The 23002-nt window shown below is 44.0% G+C and overlaps 2 protein-coding genes across 2 annotated transcripts; one reads left to right on the top strand and one right to left on the bottom strand.

Moving 5' to 3' along the window:
• The first annotated feature begins 434 nt into the window (after nt 1-434).
• SDHAF2 (succinate dehydrogenase assembly factor) lies at nt 435-3340 on the top strand. The gene is made up of 4 exons (XM_048676305.2): nt 435-697; nt 812-938; nt 2746-2814; nt 2897-3340. The coding sequence occupies exons 1-4, from the start codon at nt 510-512 to the stop codon at nt 3044-3046; spliced, it is 534 nt and encodes a 177-aa protein (XP_048532262.1). The 5' UTR covers nt 435-509; the 3' UTR covers nt 3047-3340.
• A 370-nt stretch (nt 3341-3710) lies between these two features.
• Nucleotides 3711-8198, bottom strand: LOC125511017 (uncharacterized). The gene is made up of 15 exons (XM_048676303.2): nt 7845-8198; nt 6941-7035; nt 6731-6844; nt 6515-6619; nt 6365-6436; nt 6052-6164; nt 5836-5967; nt 5677-5745; nt 5476-5563; nt 5282-5353; nt 5102-5202; nt 4899-5016; nt 4754-4813; nt 4175-4285; nt 3711-4097 (listed from the first exon to the last, which is right to left on the bottom strand). Exons 1-15 carry the CDS (start codon nt 8029-8031, stop codon nt 3987-3989), a joined length of 1548 nt encoding a protein of 515 aa, XP_048532260.1. The 5' UTR covers nt 8032-8198; the 3' UTR covers nt 3711-3986.
• Nucleotides 8199-23002: the final 14804 nt, after the last annotated feature.

Below are 23002 nucleotides of genomic sequence, written 5' to 3'. Positions count from 1 at the left end.
ATGCGCACGAATACTTCTCAACTGTCACCGACAAGGTCAGGCAGGCTTCAGTATGGGAGCGGCGACAGCGGCCCGTCGGCGGTTCGTTCTCGCAGCGGCAATGGTCGTTCGGTGGTCCATGAAACTTGATATAATTTTTATTATGTTCAAGATGTTTTTGTACTTCCGGTAAATCTCTATAATAGATGTGATCTCTTTGATAAAAAAAAGGTACGATGTTGGCGATGCCCTAAGCCTCGATGCCGCGCTCGTGCGCTGGTTTTTCTTTTTTTGTGAGCGATGACCTCGTTGCCGCCCCACGGCGCTGGAACCGTATGGGTGTCGACGTGGCCCCGTTGCCGCACCGCAACGCCTGGCTTTGTCGTCGTCTGGCCCAGGAGGCCGCCACGCCGCACCGCGCGCCATCACGAACCCAAAGTCACCAACCCAGCCCGACTTGTGAAGAGGCGACACGGCCCACCAGCCAGCCACGCCCCTCCCTCCCCTCCCTCCCCTCCCCCGCGGCTGCCATGGCGGCCACGCTCCTCCGCCGGGCGCTCCAGCTCCGCCGCGCCCTCCCCTCTCCAGCTTCCTTGCGCACCCTCCTCCCCGCGGCCTCCAGCCGCCTCCTCTCCGTCACCGCCTCCACCCAGCAGAACACCGCCGGCACCGCCATCGACCTCTCCAACGACGAGAGCCGCCGCCGCCTAGTCAACAGGTGCCCTCCTATCCGATCGTTCCCTCGAATATTCAGCCTCTGGGCGACCAAGTACGTTTGCTGATCGAGGGGCCGCGCACGTCCTCGTATACCTGCGTGCGTGCGTGCGTGCAGTCTGATGTACAGGAGCAAGCAGAGGGGCTTCCTGGAGCTGGACCTGGTGCTCGGGACCTGGGTGGAGCAGCACGTCCGCTCCATGGACGAGGCCAACATCCGCTCCCTGCTCCAGATCCTCGACCTCGTGAGCTTTCCTGCCCCTCCCCCTTTACTGAACTAGCTCGTCACCCAATTGCTTTTCTGTGTTACTATGGTTTGCTGTAACATACTTCAGACTTAAAAAAAAATCAGCTAGTAGGGATATTCTTGGTTTCTGAATAATCTTTCTCCAGTGTGATGGTAATAGCATAATGTTTCTTTGTCCTGGATTCATCACTTCAGCCTGTTTGTGTCACGCTTGACCCAGTTAAATTGGTCAGGAACCACCCCACCAGCTTATATGATATGTACTGGTAAAAAATGTCAGTGGGAATGTTCAGTGTGATGTGAGTCATGCTGCAAGTATCAGATGTAGTTTGATGTCCCTCGGTCAGTTTGCAAAAATTGAATAGACAAACACTTCTATTACATCTCATGTTCAGGGTTTAGTGTCGAGATTTTACCTGTGTTACAGCCAATCATTCTCAAAAGCACATGCATATTAACAATGTTGTTCCTCTGTAGTGTTATCTGATTTTGTTGTAAAGTACTGCATAACCCAGCTGTGTTAGACTTGTCCATCCCTTATGGTAACAATATGTAGAATTACCAGCTGAATGTGAACAAAGTGTTCCTAGTTGCTTCACAAAATATCTAGTTGGTGTGGTATCTGTCCAGTCTGTCTGCATGATTTAGTTTCTTGATCAGCATAATCAGATAGTCCCTCCATACATGGCGTCCGCACATTCCAGTGTTCAACTTTGACCATCAATTTGACCAGTGAAACATATATTATGTTCCACAAAAACCTGTACCGTTTAATTCATACAAAAAAAAGTTTCCAATGGTATAATTTTTATGGCACATTACTCATATATTATTCGTCTAATTGATGGTCAATGCTAAATCACAAAAAGCAAGGGCGCCATGTGAATTGCGGTGGAGGAAGTACCAATTTCACCCCCATCAAGGTTTTTTTAAACCAAGTTTTTGTAGTGTATTGTTCATATCCCCTTTAGATATTTGGTGATCACAGTTAGAGTTGACATTAGAATCTTGGGGCAATTGTAGTTTGTAGAACCGTAAGATATTCTTCCAGATGGTACAGTAATTTTTCCTTTCCAGCTCATATATAATTTTCTTTCAGAACTCTCTAGTGTGTAGATTATGTTTCTAACCAGTTGGTCATTAGTGCTACCTCTATACATTATGACAGCTGCTTGCTATCTCTGCTGCTTTAATAATAATCCCTGAAGCCTAGTACACTGCTTGCTGAGCTTCTTCCGTATTACAGACCTACGGTCCTCAAATCCTTAAGCCCCCCCCCCCCCCCCCCCCCAAACACACACACGACAATTGGTACCTTAATGATTATAAATCTGGATGTGGCTTCTATGATGATCAGAATAACTCTTAGGATAAAGTAGTATTGACTATTGGACTGAGCTGCTTATTTGACACATTACTAACAAGTCATGATTTTCTTCTGAAGCATGCGCCTGCCAAAATGTCCTATTCTTGTTTTTTTGACAATTAATGTCTTACTCTTGTTATGATGGTAGGTAGCAGAGACACATTCACACTTTGTTATATCTGTTGTCTTACTTTTTTTTAGACTGCTGTCTAAGTTATCTTGTTAGATGCTGCTTACAAGTGTTATTGCTTCTTGCCATCATTCGCGAATGAAGAATATCAATAGCATCAAAACCAGAAGAGATATTTCTTTATTTCCATACACTTGCAAAAAAAAAAATGCGGTTGCGAACTCCCATGGTCATTAAGGGATCACTTCGCTTCCTGTATATTGTTTGTGTAGATTTTCGTTCTAATTCTATAACTGTTTGATTCTTCAGGAGAACCCAGACTTGTGGAAATGGCTTACTGGTCAAGAGCAACCGCCAGAGACTGTAAACTCTAATCCTGTATGTCATACCACAAATAACTCTTCTTCTGCCCCTCTAATATTTCCATTGCTTCTATACTAAACGAATTGTGCCCAAACAGGTATTTGCTGCCATTAAGTCGAAGGTGACGGATAACCTGAGCAAGCACTCTTCCCCAGAGACCCGGTCAGCGCCTGGCCAGCCTTGGGTGAGAGGGTGGGATGACAAGGACAAGAGGGGTCTGGATGGACCCAAGTACGGAAACCAGTGATAAGGTGCTTGAAACCATTATCGCAGTCTTAAAGCTCAGCTTGTTATCCTCGGTGTGTATGATGCTTGTGTAAATAAAGCAAGTCATGGTTAGTGACGCGCCATGATTTGTATTGTCATTTGATCTGTGCTAGGAATAAGGTTTCACTTGTTCCCGTCGAGGGAAACGTGTCGTCTGTAGTGGTACTGTGCAGCCAAATGCATCTCCTTGTTCCAGATCGGAATTAACTATGTATGCACAAATCACTGGCGCATTTTCACTCAATTTAGTAACTGTGATGTATGTATTCTTTAATATCACCGAATGTACTTTTAGGCCCTTAAGTAGATTTTGGTATTGATGACGAGCAATCAAGAGATTAATGTGATCGTTAAGTTTGAAATCAGGTTAGTCCCAAGAGCGAAGGTTGCAGAATACCTATTGCTTGCTTGTATGCTCATATATTATAAGGTGGCAATCCCTAGTTGTATATTTAGAGAACTTAATTTATCCGCGTCCCTAAATTTGCTAAAAAAATACTCCTGAATTGCTTCCTTGTATGCTCATTATATTAAAAATTTAGTCGCCTACATCCCTCCATCCTCTTGACATCCTACTTACATCTTTGATTGTTCAATCATATATTATGCCAAAATTAACTAATGTAGAATAGATACATCATACATCAAGCATTGCAATACAAATACTTCAGATCTTCATGTACAAATTGTTTATTCAACTCTTATACAGAAAAACAAAATGAAATCTCACAGCGATCACTCATATATTACAAAAAAATGACCATGAAATGAAAGAATAAGATGATGCAACATTCAAGATTATTTATGGTACATGAGGAAATTACTTTAAGAGAAACTGTCTCTCTGGATTCATGGAATGTGCCTGCGATATTCTTCGGAGAAGATGTCACTCTCTCTGCTACTCTGCAGAGGCGCAGAGCCTACGAACCAGCCGGTGCTTGCTGGGCACGCATCACCATTTCCTCGGTCGTAGTTCCTATGATCTCATTTGCACGCTTCAACGGAACGCACACGATCCTCCCGATTGAGTCCTGGTAGAGAAGTTTATTGAAAGAATCAGGAACTTCGAACTTTGAAGTTTCTGTAGAGTAGCTTTTGGCAATCTTACCCGGGACACAATTCCAAGCTTTTCAAGCTTCTTCACAGCATCAACAACGTCGAAATTGCACTCCACGCCAAACTCTTCCTTGATGAGCTGTTCGCAACGTGAATCAAGATCCTGCAAAGATCGGCTAATTCATATGTCAAAAGCACAAAGGGCATGTCATCTATGTGCAAAATCTGCATAGATGATATATAATCAGGGGAAAAACATATAGCGTGGTCCTACAAGGTGATATTTTCCTTGATAAGAACACTTGTACTCTAAACATATGCATCTTAATCAGATGTGAGACATTCAGTAGCTTGTTGTGTGATGTCTCCCATATTGATGAAAAAAAAGAATGTACACAATAAAAAAATAAGCGATGTTGACTAACTGAGATATTCAGGTAACTTAGTTTCTGCAAGTCTAAATCAGATGAAACAGAGAATGCATCTATAAGAAAATTAGGCTGCGTCAGGATAATATCCACTGAGTACATCAGAAGATTCTCAAGAACATTGGCGTCAAAGGAGGAAACTGGGGAAAACTGTATATGAATGAAATAGGACATAGGAATTAGCATCATGTAGACACACTTACCTGTATAGTTGCTTTTCCTTGCTCCATCAGAATGTAATAAGAAACAATAACCTCTTTAACCTGTCGAGGAGTTTGCGATATGTCAGCGCCACAAACAAGACATTTTACACACAACAAAGAGATGTGTTCGGGGATCGATTAATACTTCTTGCTGGATCACATCGTCGCATAAGTGTAGAAGTGTTCCTTTCCCACTGTCAAGCTGCTTGTCATACATCGATTTTGTGATTAAATTTTGGTAAGTCACCATGTTTGCCTGAAATCTATTTGACGAAAGACAAATTTGTCACATATCAGCCCAGAAATTCACCACATTGGTAAAATAAAAAGTAAGTTTAGATCTCTTACGTAAAGTAGATCTTCGCACAGTATCCAACCAAACCAGAAACTATGGCTGTCACGACCCATATGTCAGCCTTTGGCATTTCTAGAGAACCTACTAGAGTGACCTGAAAAGAAAAGGCAATTGATATGGTCATCAAGAGAAACTCAGTAGAATGTTTGGTATCTAAAGCACCAGAGACATACCAAACCAAGCACCGCGGAAATAAGGAACAAGACCCAATCCATTGGTGTTAGACTAGGGTTCTTCTTCTCTGGCTACAACATATATATAATGGTGCCAGATATGTCAGAGAGGAAATAAGTATAGAACCTACCAGAATAAATATGTGAAGAACACACAAACACATATGAATGGCTTATATGGTAAATCATATTACCAGAACTAACTCCATGTCAGCCATTGGAATATTCTTGAAATGCTTTACAAATATTCCTCGATCTTTCTTAGTTTCTTTGCTAGCCCTCCTGTGATATTACGGTCACGGCACAATAAGCAATTGCATAAATATGTCAACACTGAAGATAAGATATTGCTTCATTTTTAAGCGTATAAGGGAAGGATGTTCAGAGAGAATTACCTATATACCACGATTATCCTTTCAAATGTAGGCTCCTGAATTGTCATCTTTCTTAGTAGATTCCTTATGCTGCCGTAAAAAGGAGAAACACTCAATTGATATCGAGAGTTCAACTTTAGTCTAAATTTTTTACTGTCAAGGAGAGTCCTAATCTTCTACCTCAGCTCCATTTTTTCAAGGCGTATGCGCTCAACAAAGAGGTCTGCTGGCTCTTCGTCATTGACTTCGTCAGTCTTCTTTGTGTCTTTCTTTGGCTTCAATTGTCGCTTCCTAGAGAACAATTTCTCAATCCTATTTAAAATAGAATTGTCATATTAAATGATAAGTCCAGCTTAGAAGGAAAAAACATGCTGATTCTGGATCAAGCTATCATACATTGTGACTCTTAACAAGAATCTCCAGGCTCGAGATATGATCACATCAACTTTCTCCATAAAGAAGTAATCGGTAGTTTGGTCGATTCCAATGCCTCGCCGGAAGACAATATACTACAATGTATGGTTGATGAGATCAGCACTCCGATACAAGAATAGTTATACAGAACTGGGGAAATGCTTTTAACATCAAATCAAACTTGTACATGTCGGTGAGGTATGGATATTAAACGGAACTGTTAACGAAACCACCAGAATAAAATGGTTGCTTTTTTCTTGAAAGTAAATATACAGCACGTGCCCATTAAAGTTACCTTATCGGCAAATGCTGGTAGGTTATCATGTGGGTGCTCTTTAAAGTACCTGCTCAACAGCGTTTTGTCGACCTGTAATTGTTCATGAATCAGTCACTATCTATGGGCGCAATTGTTCTGATTCTGATTTGGGACTAAGTAGCTTCTGACCTTCGATTCGTCAACCTTGATCGGTAGGTTCAGAAGATACTGACCAGAATGAGCTACTTCATTCTCTTCATCAGACAACAACTTGAAGTTGCTCTTGTCCATTATCTAGTTAAGACCACGGACATATATGGAACAGAGGGAATTTTGGTTATTGGCCAGATAAAATGTGGCAAATCACATTTATTTAGGATCGGAAGGTACGGGTTGTGATCCAACCTGAAAAAGGTACGTTAAGAAATTGAGTTCAAGGGTTTCAGTTTCATCACGTGTCAGGCTCTGCTGCTCCAAACTCTTCTCACCAGAAACAGGATCGAATAGGGCGTATAGTTGCTGAACCACAGAACAAAATATTCAGCTGCAAGAGACTTTACCAACTCGGAGACAGTTACGGAATGGTAAAGGAAGGTAATATTTGAACATGCCTACCATTAGATCCTCAAATTGCAGGAGATACCAAGCACGTACAGTGTACTCCACCCTCCTGCATAGCTTCATAAACTCGGCACGGTCTTTATCTTGCTCTGAAGAGGAAAATAAATCAGGCACATGCGTGCGTTACTGGAATGTAGAACTGTTTTAAGAATCCAATCCTTCAATTTTAGGGTAATGTTTATGGCCTCTACGTCCAGCCGGTAACTGAAATGCAATTCCAACTCATGAACGTACGAGTCAGAGATCTGCGCAAATGATTGTAAGTGGCACTCAGTGGGTCATATTAGATTGCAAAAGAGATTACAGAACCACAATACATCCTGGTTCAATCAAAAGCTTAGATGACCAACTGACATATAAGACCTGAAAACAATCAAAACTCCCAAGAACAGTAAAAAGGAAAAGATAGGCCAACCTTTTGGGTTTTGTCGAAGAAAAAGTGGGAAGCACATAAAACAGTCCACTTCTAAACTATCAGAAACTATACATTGGATGTCTAATTATTTCCATGTACTAACAAACACTTATTGACTAATTAACTGATATTTTGCAGTGCACACACAAATACCCCATATTAGCTGATTCAGAAAATAATGGAAAGATCTGATATCTGATCCATTGGTAAGTACTTCCTGTCTAATAGTAATAAACTAATGAATGAGTGAGATTGAATTGGCGAACCAGCCACCATGCACTCTCAACCCTAACTGTCAGGGATTGCCCAGCCGTGCAGCCCAATTAATTAGAACTGCACAAGACATTCATTCAGAGAAACACCGGACTCGTCTCCCAGTTTAAAGAAATGCGACGCCTCTAGGCCCAACGGACGATCAGACGAAATGAAACCGAAAAGAAAGAAGCGGAGACGGCCGGATCAACGGGGCGAGGGAGGCGATACCGATGAGGTAGGAGAGCTTCATGACGAGTTTGGGCTTGAGGATGGGGATGACGGACTCCCTCTCGAGCCGTATCACCTCCTTCACCACCCCGTCCTTCTTCTCCTTGGCCATCGCCTCCGCCGCCGCCGCCGTCCCGGGCACGTCCGGCTGCCTCCCCAGCGCCTCCACCGTCGGCGCGGACGACATGAGCGACGCTATATAGCAGCAGCGCCGACCGGGATTGTCCGAAGCTTGGGATCGAGGCAAGGAATGGCGTCGGGGCGCGGCAAGACGGAACAAAGCGATCAACGACGTCGAGGGCGTTGCACAAAGAGAGGGCCTTTTCCGACCGTGGCACGAGCACGAACGGTCTGTTGGGGCCAACCCGAGAACCTCACAGTTTGCGCTATAATCCTTGGATAGAACGAAAATTGAGTTCATGACCCTTGACAACGTTATACTTTTGTTTTCAGGAATGCCGTTCCAAAACTATTTCCCACCTCATGGTCTCCTTCATTCACTACCATCATGCCCATCTGACATGTGAATTCCCCACACTTGCGCAACCACTTTCATAGCCGATGACCCACCTGGAGATGAATTCACGACATTAGGGTCTATCAAATTACTCACAACATAGACAACCTTTATACACAAACACACCACAGACCATACATAAGTTATTACATATGCAAACGCTTATTGTTCTGTGAATTAACAAATTCAACACCAACAACAATCACCAATTACTACTCTTAGTAGCTAAAACCCCTTGTGTGGCAATGGGGCAACTTTATTCTAGTGGTTCAATGTAGGAAGATTTTGATTGGGTAGAGATTGAGATATGCTGTGGGAAGATCAAAGACGTCAAGGGCGTTAGAGAAAGAGAGAGCCTTTTCCGACTCGTGGCACAAACATGACTGGTCTGTTGAGGCCATCTGGAGAACTTCACAATTTGCGCTCTCATCCTTGGAAAGAATGCAAATCGAATTCATGATCATCTCCTCAAGAACGTTACTATTTTTTTTAATTTGTTAAGAAACACAAAGTATAATTTACATAAACACACTCACTCACTAACATAACACCTAGTGAAGAATAGATCCATGGAGCTTAGGAGCAGGGATTCACCACGTTCGCCTCACTGTTAACAGCAATGTCCTCTCCTACTACAAGAATAATATGTTTGAATGGATGCACATGACGTCAAACCTTGTGTTCGATCACAGGTATGTTGGAGGTACAACTGCTCTCGTAGTCACACAATCAGTTAAGCAATAATTCTATAATAGTCAGGAGATCAAATAGGAAATATTTGTGAGCCCTAGCCTTTGTCTTTTGATATTGGATCTACAATCCATACCAAGTAAACTAGGTTTATCTAGAAGCTACAAGTTGTTGACCATACCGAGTCAATTTCATACATCTTGATGCTACAAAGGTTGTACGTATCCCTAGTACATTTATATGTATTAAATGATTACAAAATTTTTATCATTCCAAGTAGATATGGCATATCTCGAAGCTACAAAAGGTTGGTCACACCAAGTAGATGGTACATTGATATTTGAAGACATGAGAGGTTGGTCTATTGAATTTGAAGCCACATGAGGTTTGTCACACACCAAGTAGTTGGCACATTAATATTTGTTGGCCACACCAGAGTAGAGATTGCTGGTCAATGAGATGAGATGACACAATCCCTCTTTTGTTCAAAGAAAACATATCGTTACCTTTTTCTTTGGTATCCGGTTGTTGGATAGTCGTGATTGTTCAAAGCGAACCTTTTTTAGCCCCGACAAGCAGCAACCATATAGCCCACCACCACAATTCGCATGCTATGGAGCAGTCACATTCTGATGGAAGGAGGGCGGAGCCAAGAAAAACAGTGGTTATGCTATGTGTATGGGGGGTGCATTGCCCTTGCCCTGGAAAGAAGTGTGAGGTCAATTTTTTTGGAGGTCTTGGATGGGATCTTAATATTGGTTATATGAACTGTCATTAGATGGCGCAAAATGGGCGGTTATATTAATTGGGAACACCCTAAGATCTCTTTCATGAACGGTTTTGGTTCTGAACTTGCAGCACCAAGATTGTGTTCGAGTTGAACGCTCTCAGTGGTTGTGGCCCTCTGGCGGACAAGTTTACGGGAGGAGATTGAGAATGACCAATGCAACATGGCTCATCCGTTACACCGCCAGAAAGGGCTACGAAATCTATGGGTGGGAGCTCGGTATGTTCTCCTAGTGTCTTCTCCATTTCTCTTGGTACCGTAACCCAAGATGGAATTTCAGTTAGAGATGACAAATTTTCTTCAAAATGTGCAGGAAATGAGGTCGGTGGCAAATGCACCGCACCGGAGCCTCGATCGTCATTGACTGGTATGCCAAAGACGTGACTATGCTGTGGAAAACATATATACTAGGTAACAGCTCATTGAAGCCGCTGGTGATCGCTCAAGGAGGCTACTTCAAAGAAGGCTGGTCCGATTAGTTCATCGTCAAAAACAATCCAAATATGGTCAGTGTGGTCACCCACCACATACTATCCGGGAGGGGGGGGGGGCATTGCCCCCAGCCCTCAAAAGAAGTGTGAAGTTAAATTTTTTTAGTCTTTGATGGGATCTTAATATTCGTTATATGAACTGTCCATTGGATGGTGAAAAATGGATGATTTATATTAATTGGGAGCATCCTGAGATTTCTCATCATGCATGGTTTTGGTTTTGAACTTGTAGTACCAAGATTGTGTTGGGGAACGTAGCATAAATTCAAAATTTTCCTACGTGTCACCAAGATCTATCTATGGAGTCATCTAGCAACGAGGGAAGAGTGGATCTACATACCCTTGTAGATCGCGCGCGGAAGCGTTCAAGAGAACGGGGTTGATGGAGTCGTACTCGTCGTGATCCAAATCACCGATGATCCTAGCGCCGAACGGACGGCACCTCCGCGTTCAACACACGTACGGAAGGGAGACGTCTCCCATGCCTTGATCCAGCAAGGAGGAGGGAGAGGTTGATGGAGATCCAGCAGTACGACGGTGTGGTGGAAGTAGCGGGATTCCAACAGGGCTTCGCTAAGCGCTGCGGGAGGAGGTAGATGTGTCACGGGAGGGAGAGGGAGGCGCCAGGCCTTAGGTTGGTTTGCTCCTCCTTTTTCCCCACTATATATAGGGCCAAGGGAGAGGGGGAGGCGCAGCCCTTGCCCCTTCCTCCAAGGAAGGGTGCGGCCAAGGGTGGGGAGGAGTCCATCCTCCCCAAGGCACCTTGGAGGTGCCTTCCCCTTGTAGGACTCTCCCCTTTTTTCTCTCTTGGCGCATGGGCCTCTAGGGGCTGGTGCCCTTGGCCCATATAGGCCAAGGCACACCCCCTACAGCCCATGTGGCCCCCCGGGGCAGGTGGCCCCACCCGGTGGACCCCCGAGACCCTTCCGGTGGTCCCGGTACAATACCGGTGACCCCGAAACTTGTCCCGATGGCCGAAATAGCACTTCCTATATATAATTCTTTACCTCCGGACCATTCCGGAACTCCTCGTGACGTCCGGGATCTCATCCGGGACTCCGAACAACATTCGGGTTACCGCATACTAATATCTCTACAACCCTAGCGTCACCGAACCTTAAGTGTGTAGACCCTACGGGTTCGGGAGACATGCAGACATGACCGAGACGTTCTCCGGTCAATAACCAACAGCGGGATCTGGATACCCATGATGGCTCCCACATGTTCCACGATGATCTCATCGGATGAACCACTATGTCAAGGACTTAATCAATCCCGTATACAATTCCCTTTGTCTAGCGGTATTGTACTTGCCCGAGATTCGATCGTCGGTATACCTATACCTTGTTCAATCTCATTACCGGCAAGTCTCTTTACTCGTTCCGTAACACATCATCCCATGATCAACTCCTTGGTCACATTGCGCATATGATGATGTCCTACCGAGTGGGCCCAGAGATACCTCTCCGCTTACACGGAGTGACAAATCCCAGTCTCGATTCGTGCCAACCCAACAGACACTTTCGGAGATACCCGTAGTGTACCTTTATAGCCACCCAGTTACGTTGTGACGTTTGGTACACCCAAAGCATTCCTACGGTATCCGGGAGTTGCACAATCTCATGGTCTAAGGAAATGATACTTGACATTAGAAAAGCTTTAGCATACGAACTACATGATCTTGTGCTAGGCTTAGGATTGGGTCTTGTCCATCACATCATTCTCCTAATGATGTGATCCCGTTATCAACGACATCCAATGTCCATGGTTAGGAAACCATAACCATCTATTGATCAACGAGCTAGTCAACTAGAGGCTCACTAGGGACATGGTGTTGTCTATGTATCCACACATGTATCTGAGTTTCCTATCAATACAATTATAGCATGGATAATAAACGATTATCATGAACAAGGAAATATAATAATAACCAATTTATTATTGCCTCTAGGGCATATTTCCAACAGTCTCCCACTTGCACTAGAGTCAATAATCTAGTTCACATCGCCATGTGATTAACATTCACAGGTCACATCGCCATGTGACTAACACCCAAGAGTTTACTAGAGTCAGTATTCTAGTTCACATCACTATGTGATTAACACTCAATGAGTTCTAGGTTTGATCATGTTGCTTGTGAGAGAGGTTTTAGTCAACGGGTCTGACTCTTTCAGATCCGTGTGTGCTTTACAAACCTCTATGTCATCTCCTAGATGTAGCTACCACGTTCTATTTGGAGCTAATCCAAATAACTGTTCTACTTGGAGCTATTCTAAATTGTTGCTCCATTATCCGTATCCGGCATCTCTACTCAGAGCTATCCGGATAGGTGTTAAGCTTGCATCGACGTAACCCTTTACGACGAACTCTTTTACCACCTCCATAATCGAGAAAAATTCCTTAGTCCGCTAGTTACTAAGGATAACTTTGACCGCTGTCCTGTGATCCATTCTTGGATCGCTCTTGTACCCCTTGACTGACTCATGGCAAGGCACACTTCAGGTGCGGTACACAGCACAGCATACTGTAGAGCCTATGTCTTAAGCATAGGGGACGACCTTCGTCCTTTCTCTCTATTCTGCCGTGGTCGAGCTTTAAGTCTTAACTTCATACCTTACAACTCAGGCAAGAACTCCTTCTTTGACTGATCCATCTTGAACACCTTCAAGATCATGTCATGGTATGTGCTCATTTTGAAAGTACTATTAAGCGTTTTGATCTATCCTTATAGATCTTGATGCTCAATGCTCAAGTAGCTTAATCTAGGCTTTCCATTGAAAAACACTTTCCAAATAACCCTATATGCTTTCCAGAAATTCTACATCATTTCTGATCAACAATGTGTCAACAACATATACTCATCAGAAATTCTATAGTGCTCCCACTCACTTCTTTGGAAATACAAGTTTCTCATAAACTTTGTATAAACCCAAAATCTTTGATCATCATCAAAGTGTACATTCCAACTCCGAGATGCTCACTCCAGTCCTTAGAAGGATTGTTGGAGCTTTGCATACCTATTAGCATCTTTCAGGATTGACAAAATCATCCGGTTGTATCACATACAACCTTTCCTCAAGAAAAATCGTCGAGGAAACAATGTTTTGACATCCTATCTGCAAGATTTCATAAACAATGCAGTGACTGCTAATATAATTCCAACAGATTCTTAGCATCGCTACGGGTGAGAAAGTCTCATCGTAGTCAACTCCTTGAACTTGTCGGAAAACATCTTAACAACAAGTCGAGCTTTCTTAATGGTGACATTTACCATCATTGTCCGTCTTCCTTTTAAAATCCATCTACACTCAACAGCCTTACGACCATCAAGTAGTTCTTCCAAAGTCTACACTTTGTTTTCATACATGGATCCTCTCTCGGATTATATGGCCTCAAGCCATTTATCGGAATCCAGGCCCACCATCGCTTCTCCATAGCTCATAGGTTCATTGTTGTCTAGCAACATGACTTCCAAGACAGGGTTACGTACCACTCTGAAATAGTACGCATCCTTGTCATCCTACGAGGTTTGGGAGTGACTTGATCCGAAGTCTCATGATCAATATCATAAGCTTCCACTTCAATTGGTGTAGGTGCCACAGGAACAACTCTTTGTGCCCTGCTATACACTAGTTGAAGTAACGGTTTAATAACCTCATCAAGTCTCCACCATCCTCCCACTCAATTCTTTCGAGAGAAACTTTTCCTCGAGAAAGGACCTGATTCTAGAAACAATCCCTTATTGCTTTCGAATCGGAGACAGGAGGTATACCCAACTGTTTCGGGTGTCCTACGAAGATGCATTTATCCGCTTTGGGTTCGAGCTTATCAGCCTGAAACTTTTTCACATAAGCGTCCCGGCCCCAAACTTTTTAAGAAATGACAGCTTAGGTTTCTCTAAACCACAGTTCATACGGTGTCATATCATCGGAATTACGTGGTGCCCTATTTAAAGTGAATGTGGTTGTCTCTAATGCCTAACCCATAAACTATCGTGGTAATTCGATAAGAGACATCATGGTATGCATCATATCCAATAGGGTGCAGTTATGATGTTCGGACACACCATCACACTATGGTGTTCCAGGCTGTATTAGTTGTGAAACAATTTCCACAATGTCTTAATTCTGTGCCAAACTCGTAATTCAGATATTCATCTCTATGATCATATCATAGACATTTTATCCCCTTGTCACGATGATCTTTCAACTTCACCCTGAAATTACTTGAACCTTTCAATAATTCAGGCTCATGATTCATCAAGTAAATATACTCAACATCTACTCAAATCATCTGTGAAGTAAGAACATAACGATATCCACTACATGCCTCAGCACTCATTGGATTGCACACATCAAAATGTATTACTTCCAACAAGTTGCTTGCTAGTTCCATTTTACTGAAAACGAGGCTTTCAGTCATCTTGCCCATGTGGTATGATTTGCATGTCTCAAGTGATTCAAGATCAAGTGAGTCCAAACGGTCCATTTGCATGGAGGTTCTTCATGCATATACACCAATAGACATGGTTCGCATGTCTCAAACTTTTCAAAAATGAGTGAGTCCAAAGATCCATCAACATGGAGCTTCTTCATGTGTTTTATACCGATATGACTTACGTGGCTGTGCCACAAGTAAGTGGTACTATCATTACTATCTTTTGGCATGAACATGTGTATCACTACGATCGAGATTCAATAAACCATTCATTTTAGGTGTAAGACCATTGAAGGTATTATTCAAATAAACAGAGTAACCATTATTCTCCTTAAATGAATAACCGTATCACGATAGACATAATCCAATCATGTCTATGCTCAACGCAAACACCAATCTCGATGGTAGAGGGAGCGTACGATATTTGATCAACCTTGGAAATACTTCCAACACATATCGTCATCTCACCTTTAGCTAGTCTCCGTTTATTCTGTAGCTTTTATTTCGAGTTACTAACACTTAGCAACCGAACCGGTATCTAATACCCTGGTGCTACTAGGAGTACTAGTAAAGTACACATCAACACAATGTATATTCACTATACTTCTATCGACCTTGCCAGCCTTCTCATCTACCAAGTATCTAGGGTAATTCTGCTCCAGTGGTTTGTTCCCCTTATTACAGAAGCACTTAGTCTCGGGTTTGGGTTCAACCTTGGGTTTCTTCACTAGAGCAGCAGCTGAATTGCCGTTTCATGAAGTATCCCTTCTTGCCCTTGCCCTTCTTGAAACTAGTGGTTTCACCAACCATCAACAATTGATGCTCCTTCTTGATTTCTACTTTTGTGGTGTCAAACATCGCGAATATCTCAAGGATCATCATATATGTCCCTGATATATTATAGTTCATCAGGAAGCTCTAGCAGCTTGGTGGTAATGACTTCGGAGAAACATCACTATCTTATCTGGAAGATCAACTCCCACTTGATTCAAGTGATTGTTGTACTCAGACAATCTGAGCACAAGCTCAACAATTGAGTTTTTCTCCCTTAGTTTGCAGGCTAAGAAAATCGTCGGAGGTATTATACCTCTTGACGTGGGCACGAGCCTGAAATTCCAATTTCAGCCCTCAAAACATCTCATATGTTTCGTGACGTTTCAAAAATGTCTTTGGTGCCTCAACTCTAAACCGTTTAACTGAACTATCATGTAGTTATCAAAACGTGTATGTCAGATGTTCGCAACATCCACACACAACGTTCGAGGTTCAGCACACTGAGCGGTGCATTAAGGACATAAGCCTTCTAAGAAGCAATGAGGACAATCCTCAGTTTACGGACCTAGTCCGCATAATTGCTACTATCAACTTTCAACTAATTTTTCTCTAGGAATATATCTAAACAGTAGAACTATAACGCGAGCTATGACATAATTTGCGAATTCCTTTTGACTATGTTCAGGATAATTAAGTTCATCTTATGAACTCCCACTCAGATAGACATCCCTCTAGTCATCTAAGTGATTACATGATCCGAGTCAACTAGGCCGTGTCCGATCATCACGTGAGACGGACTAGTCAACGTCGGTGAACATCTTTATGTTGATCGTATCTTCTATACGACTCATGCTCGACCTTTCGGTCTTCTGTGTTCCGAGGCCATGTCTGTACATGCTAGGCTCGTCAAGTTAACCCTAAGTGTTTCGCGTGTGTAAATCTGTCTTACACCCGTTGTATGTGAACGTTAGAATCTAACACCCGATCATCACGTGGTGCTTCGAAACACGAACTGTCGCAACGGTGAACAGTTAGGGGAGAACACTTCTTGAAATTTTAATGAGGGATCATCTTATTTACTACCATCATTCTAAGCAAATAAGATGTATAAACATGATAAACATCACATGCAATCAAATAATAGTGACATGATATGGCCAATATCATATAGCTCCTTTGATCTCCATCTTGGGGCTCCATGATCATCATCGTCACCGGCATGACACCATGATCTCCATCATCGTGTCTTCTTGAAGTTGTCACGTCATCTATTACTTCTACTACTACAGCTAACGGTTAGCAATAAAGTAAAGTAACTACATGACGTTTATGTTGACACGCAGGTCATAAATAAATTAAAGACAACTCCTATGGCTCCTGACGGTTGTCATACTCATCGACATGCAAGTCGTGATTCCTATTACAAGAACATGATCAATCTCATACATCACATATATCATTCATCACATCCTTTGGCCATATCACATCACATAGCATACCCTACAAAAACAAGTTAGACGTTCTCTAATTGTTGTTTGCATGTTTTACGTGGCTGCTATGGGTTTCTAGCAAGAACGTTTCTTACCTACGCAAAACCACAACGTGATATGCCAATTGCTATTTACCCTTCATAAGGACCCTTTTCATCGAATCCGATCCGACTAAAGTAGGAGAGACAGACACCCGCTAGCCACCTTATGCAACTAGTGCATGTTTGTCGGTGGAACCGGTCTCACGTAAGAGTACGTGTAAGGTTGGTCCGGGCCGCTTCATCCCACGATGCCGCCGAATCAAGATAAGACTAGTAACGGCAAGCATATTGAACAAAATCAACGCCCACAACTACTTTGTGTTCTACTCGTGCATAGAAACTACGCATAGACCTAGCTCATGATGCCACTGTTGGGGAACGTAGCATAAATTCAAAATTTTCCTACGTGTCACCAAGATCTATCTATGGAGTCATCTAGCAACGAGGGAGGAGTGGATCTACATACCCTTGTAGATCGCGCGCGGAAGCGTTCAAGAGAACGGGGTTGATGGAGTCGTACTCGTCGTGATCCAAATCACCGATGATCCTAGCGCCGAACGGACGGCACCTCCGCGTTCAACACACGTACGGAAGGGAGACGTCTCCCATGCCTTGATCCAGCAAGGAGGAGGGAGAGGTTGATGGAGATCCAGCAGCACGACGGCGTGGTGGAAGTAGCGGGATTCCAACAGGGCTTCGCTAAGCGCTGCGGGAGGAGGTAGATGTGTCACGGGAGGGAGAGGGAGGCGCCAGGCCTTAGGTTGGTTTGCTCCTCCTTTTTCCCCACTATATATAGGGCCAAGGGAGAGGGGGAGGCGCAGCCCTTGCCCCTTCCTCCAAGGAAGGGTGCGGCCAAGGGTGGGGAGGAGTCCATCCTCCCCAAGGCACCTCGGAGGTGCCTTCCCCTTGTAGGACTCTCCCCTTTTTTCTCTCTTGGCGCATGGGCCTCTAGGGGCTGGTGCCCTTGGCCCATATAGGCCAAGGCACACCCCCTACAGCCCATGTGGCCCCCCGGGGCAGGTGGCCCCACCCGGTGGACCCCCGAGACCCTTCCGGTGGTCCCGGTACAATACCGGTGACCCCGAAACTTGTCCCGATGGCCGAAATAGCACTTCCTATATATAATTCTTTACCTCCGGACCATTCCGGAACTCCTCGTGACGTCCGGGATCTCATCCGGGACTCCGAACAACATTCGGGTTACCGCATACTAATATCTCTACAACCCTAGCGTCACCGAACCTTAAGTGTGTAGACCCTACGGGTTCGGGAGACATGCAGACATGACCGAGACGTTCTCCGGTCAATAACCAACAGCAGGATCTGGATACCCATGATGGCTCCCACATGTTCCACGATGATCTCATCGGATGAACCACTATGTCAAGGACTTAATCAATCCCGTATACAATTCCCTTTGTCTAGCGGTATTGTACTTGCCCGAGATTCGATCGTCGGTATACCTATACCTTGTTCAATCTCGTTACGGGCAAGTCTCTTTACTCGTTCTGTAACACATCATCCCATGATCAACTCCTTGGTCACATTGCGCATATGATGATGTCCTACCGAGTGGGCCCAGAGATACCTCTCCGCTTACACGGAGTGACAAATCCCAGTCTCGATTCGTGCCAACCCAACAGACACTTTCGGAGATACCCGTAGTGTACCTTTATAGCCACCCAGTTACGTTGTGACGTTTGGTACACCCAAAGCATTCCTACGGTATCCGGGAGTTGCACAATCTCATGGTCTAAGGAAATGATACTTGACATTAGAAAAGCTTTAGCATACGAACTACATGATCTTGTGCTAGGCTTAGGATTGGGTCTTGTCCATCACATCATTCTCCTAATGATGTGATCCCGTTATCAACGACATCCAATGTCCATGGTTAGGAAACCATAACCATCTATTGATCAACGAGCTAGTCAACTGGAGGCTCACTAGGGACATGGTGTTGTCTATGTATCCACACATGTATCTGAGTTTCCTATCAATACAATTATAGCATGGATAATAAACGATTATCATGAACAAGGAAATATAATAATAACCAATTTATTATTGCCTCTAGGGCATATTTCCAACAGATTGTGTTCGAGCTATGTGTGGTTGTGGCCCTTTGGCAGATGGGTCTATGGGAGGGGCCTGGGAATGACCAATGCAACATGAATCATCCGTTACACTGCCAAAAAAGGCTATGAATCTATGGGTGGGAGCCACGTATGTTCTCCTAGTGTCTACTTCATTTCTCTTAGTACCTTGAACCAGGATGGAATTTCCATTAGATGATAGATTTTCTTGAAAACATGCAGGAAATGAGGTCGGTAGCAAAGACAGCGTAGCCTTGAACACATCCGAGTAGTATGCCAAAGATGTGACCGTACTGACATGGTCTGTGGAAGTGATATATACTAGGACAACCCGTTGATGCCTCTGGTGCTCGCTCCGGGAGGCTTCTTTGAAGAAGGTTGGTTCAGCGAGTTCAATGCCAAAACAAGTCAGTGTGGTCACCCACCACATATTACCTTCTCTATCCGTTAGCGCAAATCTTTTTCATGTTTTTTGGATGAAAATTTCCTATAAAATGTAGTGCAATGATTTTTTTTAAAAATATATAAGATTCGATCCTACAGGTCAAACAATCAACATAGGAAAAATTGCTATTATTATTATGCTCAAAATGAGACAAGTTTTTCTGAACACATGTGCACTGCACCCCTTATCTAAGATGTCCAATACTGCTTTGAGATGTGTGCTACTCAAATATTAACTTACTTACACAGAAGTTTCTCTTAAATGAAAAAAACATATGGACTCCAGACTTTATAGATCAACAAAACAATGGAACCGCAATTTGTGAAAGGAGTTTTTTTTTTCTGGAATAAATATACAAAATGATATTTATTTTCTTGTTAAGAAATATTTTTTATAGTATTTATGCTGTAAATAGAAATTTAAAAGTTTTTCCGCACTTCATTGTTCTAATGTATTGTTGACCTGCAAACTTTAAAGTTCATATATTGTTTCATTTGAGATAAAAGAAAGAGGCGTTCACACAGATCAAAAAGCAACAAATAGATGGTTGGACATGTTGGAATTATTCGCTCCGGAGGCCCATGTGGCCATTCATGCATGACAGAGGGGTGTGAAAAATTTAGTCCCACTCCGCTAGTGAAAGATATATGAGACCAACTTAGAGCATTTTCAATAGAAAATGTAGATGCAAAAACATCTAACTTTTGCATCTTCGAAGCCTAAAATCAGCTCTACAACAGATGATGTAGATGCAAAAAAAAATTACATCTCCGCCTTTCAGAAATGTAAAATACAGCACTTCGAGTTGCAAATTTGCATCTCCACCATATGAAGATGTAAAAACGCAACGGCCTGCCAACCCACCAAATGTCGTTCATTTCACTTCCTTCCTCCTCCTCTTCTTCCTCTCGCTGCCTGCCGCATTGTCGTGGCCCGCCCGCCCACCTGCCGCGTGTCGCCGTCGCACTGCCGCGCCTGACCCCCCCTCCCGCACCCCCGCCGATGGTTACACCGCCGGACGCCGCGAATCTGCAGCCGCCCTGCCCCCGCCCGCACATCTCCAATCCACCCGCATCCACCGCCGCCGCCGCCGTCCCACCCACACCCCGGCCCCGCCCGCATCCACCGCGCGCCGCCACCGCCCGCAGCCCCGCGCCGGCCCCGGTTTGTCCCCGCCCGCCCGCAGCCCCATCGGCATCCACCGCCGCCGCGCCCCGCAGCTCCGCCCTGGCCGCATCCATCGCAGCTCTGCCACGTCCCCGAGTCGGCCACCGCCCGCCCGCCGCCAGACCGCATCCACCGTCGCCGCCCGCATCCCCACCGGCCCCTCCCTACATCCCCACCATCCCCCCGCTGCCACCATGCTACGCTAGAAGATCCCGAAGAGCAACATCAGGTTCTTCTCTGTGCGGGCCAAGCCGTCCGCAACTTCAGGGTGGAGTTCTTCGACGCCGGCCGTCGCTTCTGACTCGGCACCTACCCCACCGTCCACGAGGTCGCGCGTGCCTATGATGTGGCGGTTTGGCGTGCCGAAAGGCCAAAGTCCGACCTCAACTTCGTGGAGATCCAGACACGGGCGGATGCGGAGATGCTCGTGTCGTAGGGCATTCGGATGGAGGAGATTAAGAAGAAGAAGAAGGAGGAGGAGGAGGAGGAGGAGAAGGAGGTGAAGAAGGAGGACGAGGCCGCCCCCTCGGCGATGATCCCCATCGAGTCCTCGGAGGAGGAGGACGAGGAGTCCTCGGGGCTCTCCGATGACAACGACGACGAGTAATGGACGCCCTCGGACGACGAGTACTTTCTCCGTCTAGGTGTATAAGTCACCTTACGAAAACCAAATAATCCCAAAACACTAAGGCGCGAAAGAGTAGTACTCCCTCCGGTCCTTTTTACTTTGCATATTAGGTTTGTCTGAAATCAATCTCATCCAACTTTAACCAAGTTTATACAAAAAATTATTAACATTCACATAACAACACATTTATTAGATCCATATCAGAATATATTTTCATATTATATTTATTAGATGTTATAGATGTTAATATTTTGTAATATAAATTTGGTCAAACTTAGCAAACTTTGACTTCAGACAAAGCTAATGTGCAGAGTAAAAAGGACCGGAGGGAGTACTAGTTGCATGCATATTAATTAGACCTCATCTATTAATTGAAGGACCATTGCATGCAATTTCTGTGGCACGCTATTGGTATTGAAAGAGGACTTCTATTAATAGCACAATTTTAGTTGAGAAAAGAATGATGTGATTGGCTTCATCCATCATTCAATTATTTTCCTAGTCCAATCTCTTTGCGCCTAGGTTGCGGTGCACCTTAATGCACCTAGACGGAGGGAGTAGTTTGGATTAGTTGGGCTAGTCGTTTTTTTAATGTTTTCTATGTTTGACCTATGCATGAATTATGATGAAATGAAGTAGTTTGAACTATGTTGAAAGAAGTAGTAGTTGGAAGTTTTTAGATTTTACATCTCTAATTAGCATCTTCTGTTGGAGTTAGTCTTTTACATCTCCGTTTTACATCGTCGGTTGGAGTTGGCATTTTTTATTTTTTAGATGTAAATTTTTACATCTTCAAATTTGCATCATCTATTGAAGATGTTTTTATAAGGAAAGTTGTTTCATATATCACGAAGAGCTTGAGAAGAGAACATACACACACACGTTCCTCCTCCACAGCCCGCCTCGCGTCGCAAGCCGTTGTGCTTCGTGATCGAGCCGCGCTAGGACCTATGCCACATGTACCCAATGCCTTATTTATGGCACGCAAGATCAATGTTGAAACGTTTTTCAACTAGTGAGAATCCGAACCAGTTTTTTCATAGTGGATTGGTTTTTGGTTCTCTTCGCCTCCTTAGTGGGAAAGCGATTATGTTTCTCTTCCTCTCCATGTTCGAGGCACAGGATAAGAGGTCGTTCCTCTTTCCATATTGGCGGAATGCACACAACTCTTGGCCTTATTCTAGAATCTTGCGTCGCCTACCTCTTTTCCATCTCGCTCGAAAAAAGGATTCTGAAACCCCCTCCTCTTGTGATCCGATACTGGAGAGGGCCGATCAAGTTTTTGGGGAGCGTCCCGCTCGACTATTTGGATCTTTGTTCAATGTGACTGCGAACGGTAATATACCTGACAATGAGTTCCCCAATGGCGACTTCTTCCCCAACCGAGGACCTTTTTTGCGACATGATGAACGACACACCTACATCTTCTTCCGGTGCTCCGTATGTCATCTTATCCTCTGTGTTAGAGATATGATGTTTATTTCTTATGATCTTGATTACATGACTAGTTTCAACAACTTGTTGCTTCATTCGATTGTCATCTCTATCATGGTAAATCATGTTTTACCTACTATTTTTCTGGATTAAACTTAATG

Source organism: Triticum urartu, chromosome 5A (assembly GCF_056163025.1).
Source record: "Triticum urartu cultivar PI428250 chromosome 5A, HENAU_Tu73, whole genome shotgun sequence".
NCBI classification, from domain to species: Eukaryota; Viridiplantae; Streptophyta; class Magnoliopsida; order Poales; family Poaceae; genus Triticum; species Triticum urartu.
This window is presented reverse-complemented; position numbering and strand designations above follow the sequence as displayed.

Excerpts from the sequence above, each read along its gene's own strand:
- SDHAF2 (XM_048676305.2), top strand. The coding sequence starts at position 510 with ATGGCGGCCACGCTCCTCCGCCGGGCGCTCCAGCTCCGCCGCGCCCTC. Across the intron at positions 698-811 it reads CGCCGCCGCCTAGTCAACAG|TCTGATGTACAGGAGCAAGC; the intron begins GTGCCCTCCTAT and ends GCGTGCGTGCAG. Across the intron at positions 939-2,745 it reads TGCTCCAGATCCTCGACCTC|GAGAACCCAGACTTGTGGAA; the intron begins GTGAGCTTTCCT and ends TTGATTCTTCAG.
- LOC125511017 (XM_048676303.2), bottom strand. The coding sequence starts at position 8,031 with ATGTCGTCCGCGCCGACGGTGGAGGCGCTGGGGAGGCAGCCGGACGTG. Across the intron at positions 5,968-6,051 it reads TTCTTGTTAAGAGTCACAAT|GATTGAGAAATTGTTCTCTA; the intron begins GTATGATAGCTT and ends TATTTTAAATAG. Across the intron at positions 4,814-4,898 it reads ACGATGTGATCCAGCAAGAA|GTTAAAGAGGTTATTGTTTC; the intron begins GTATTAATCGAT and ends ACTCCTCGACAG.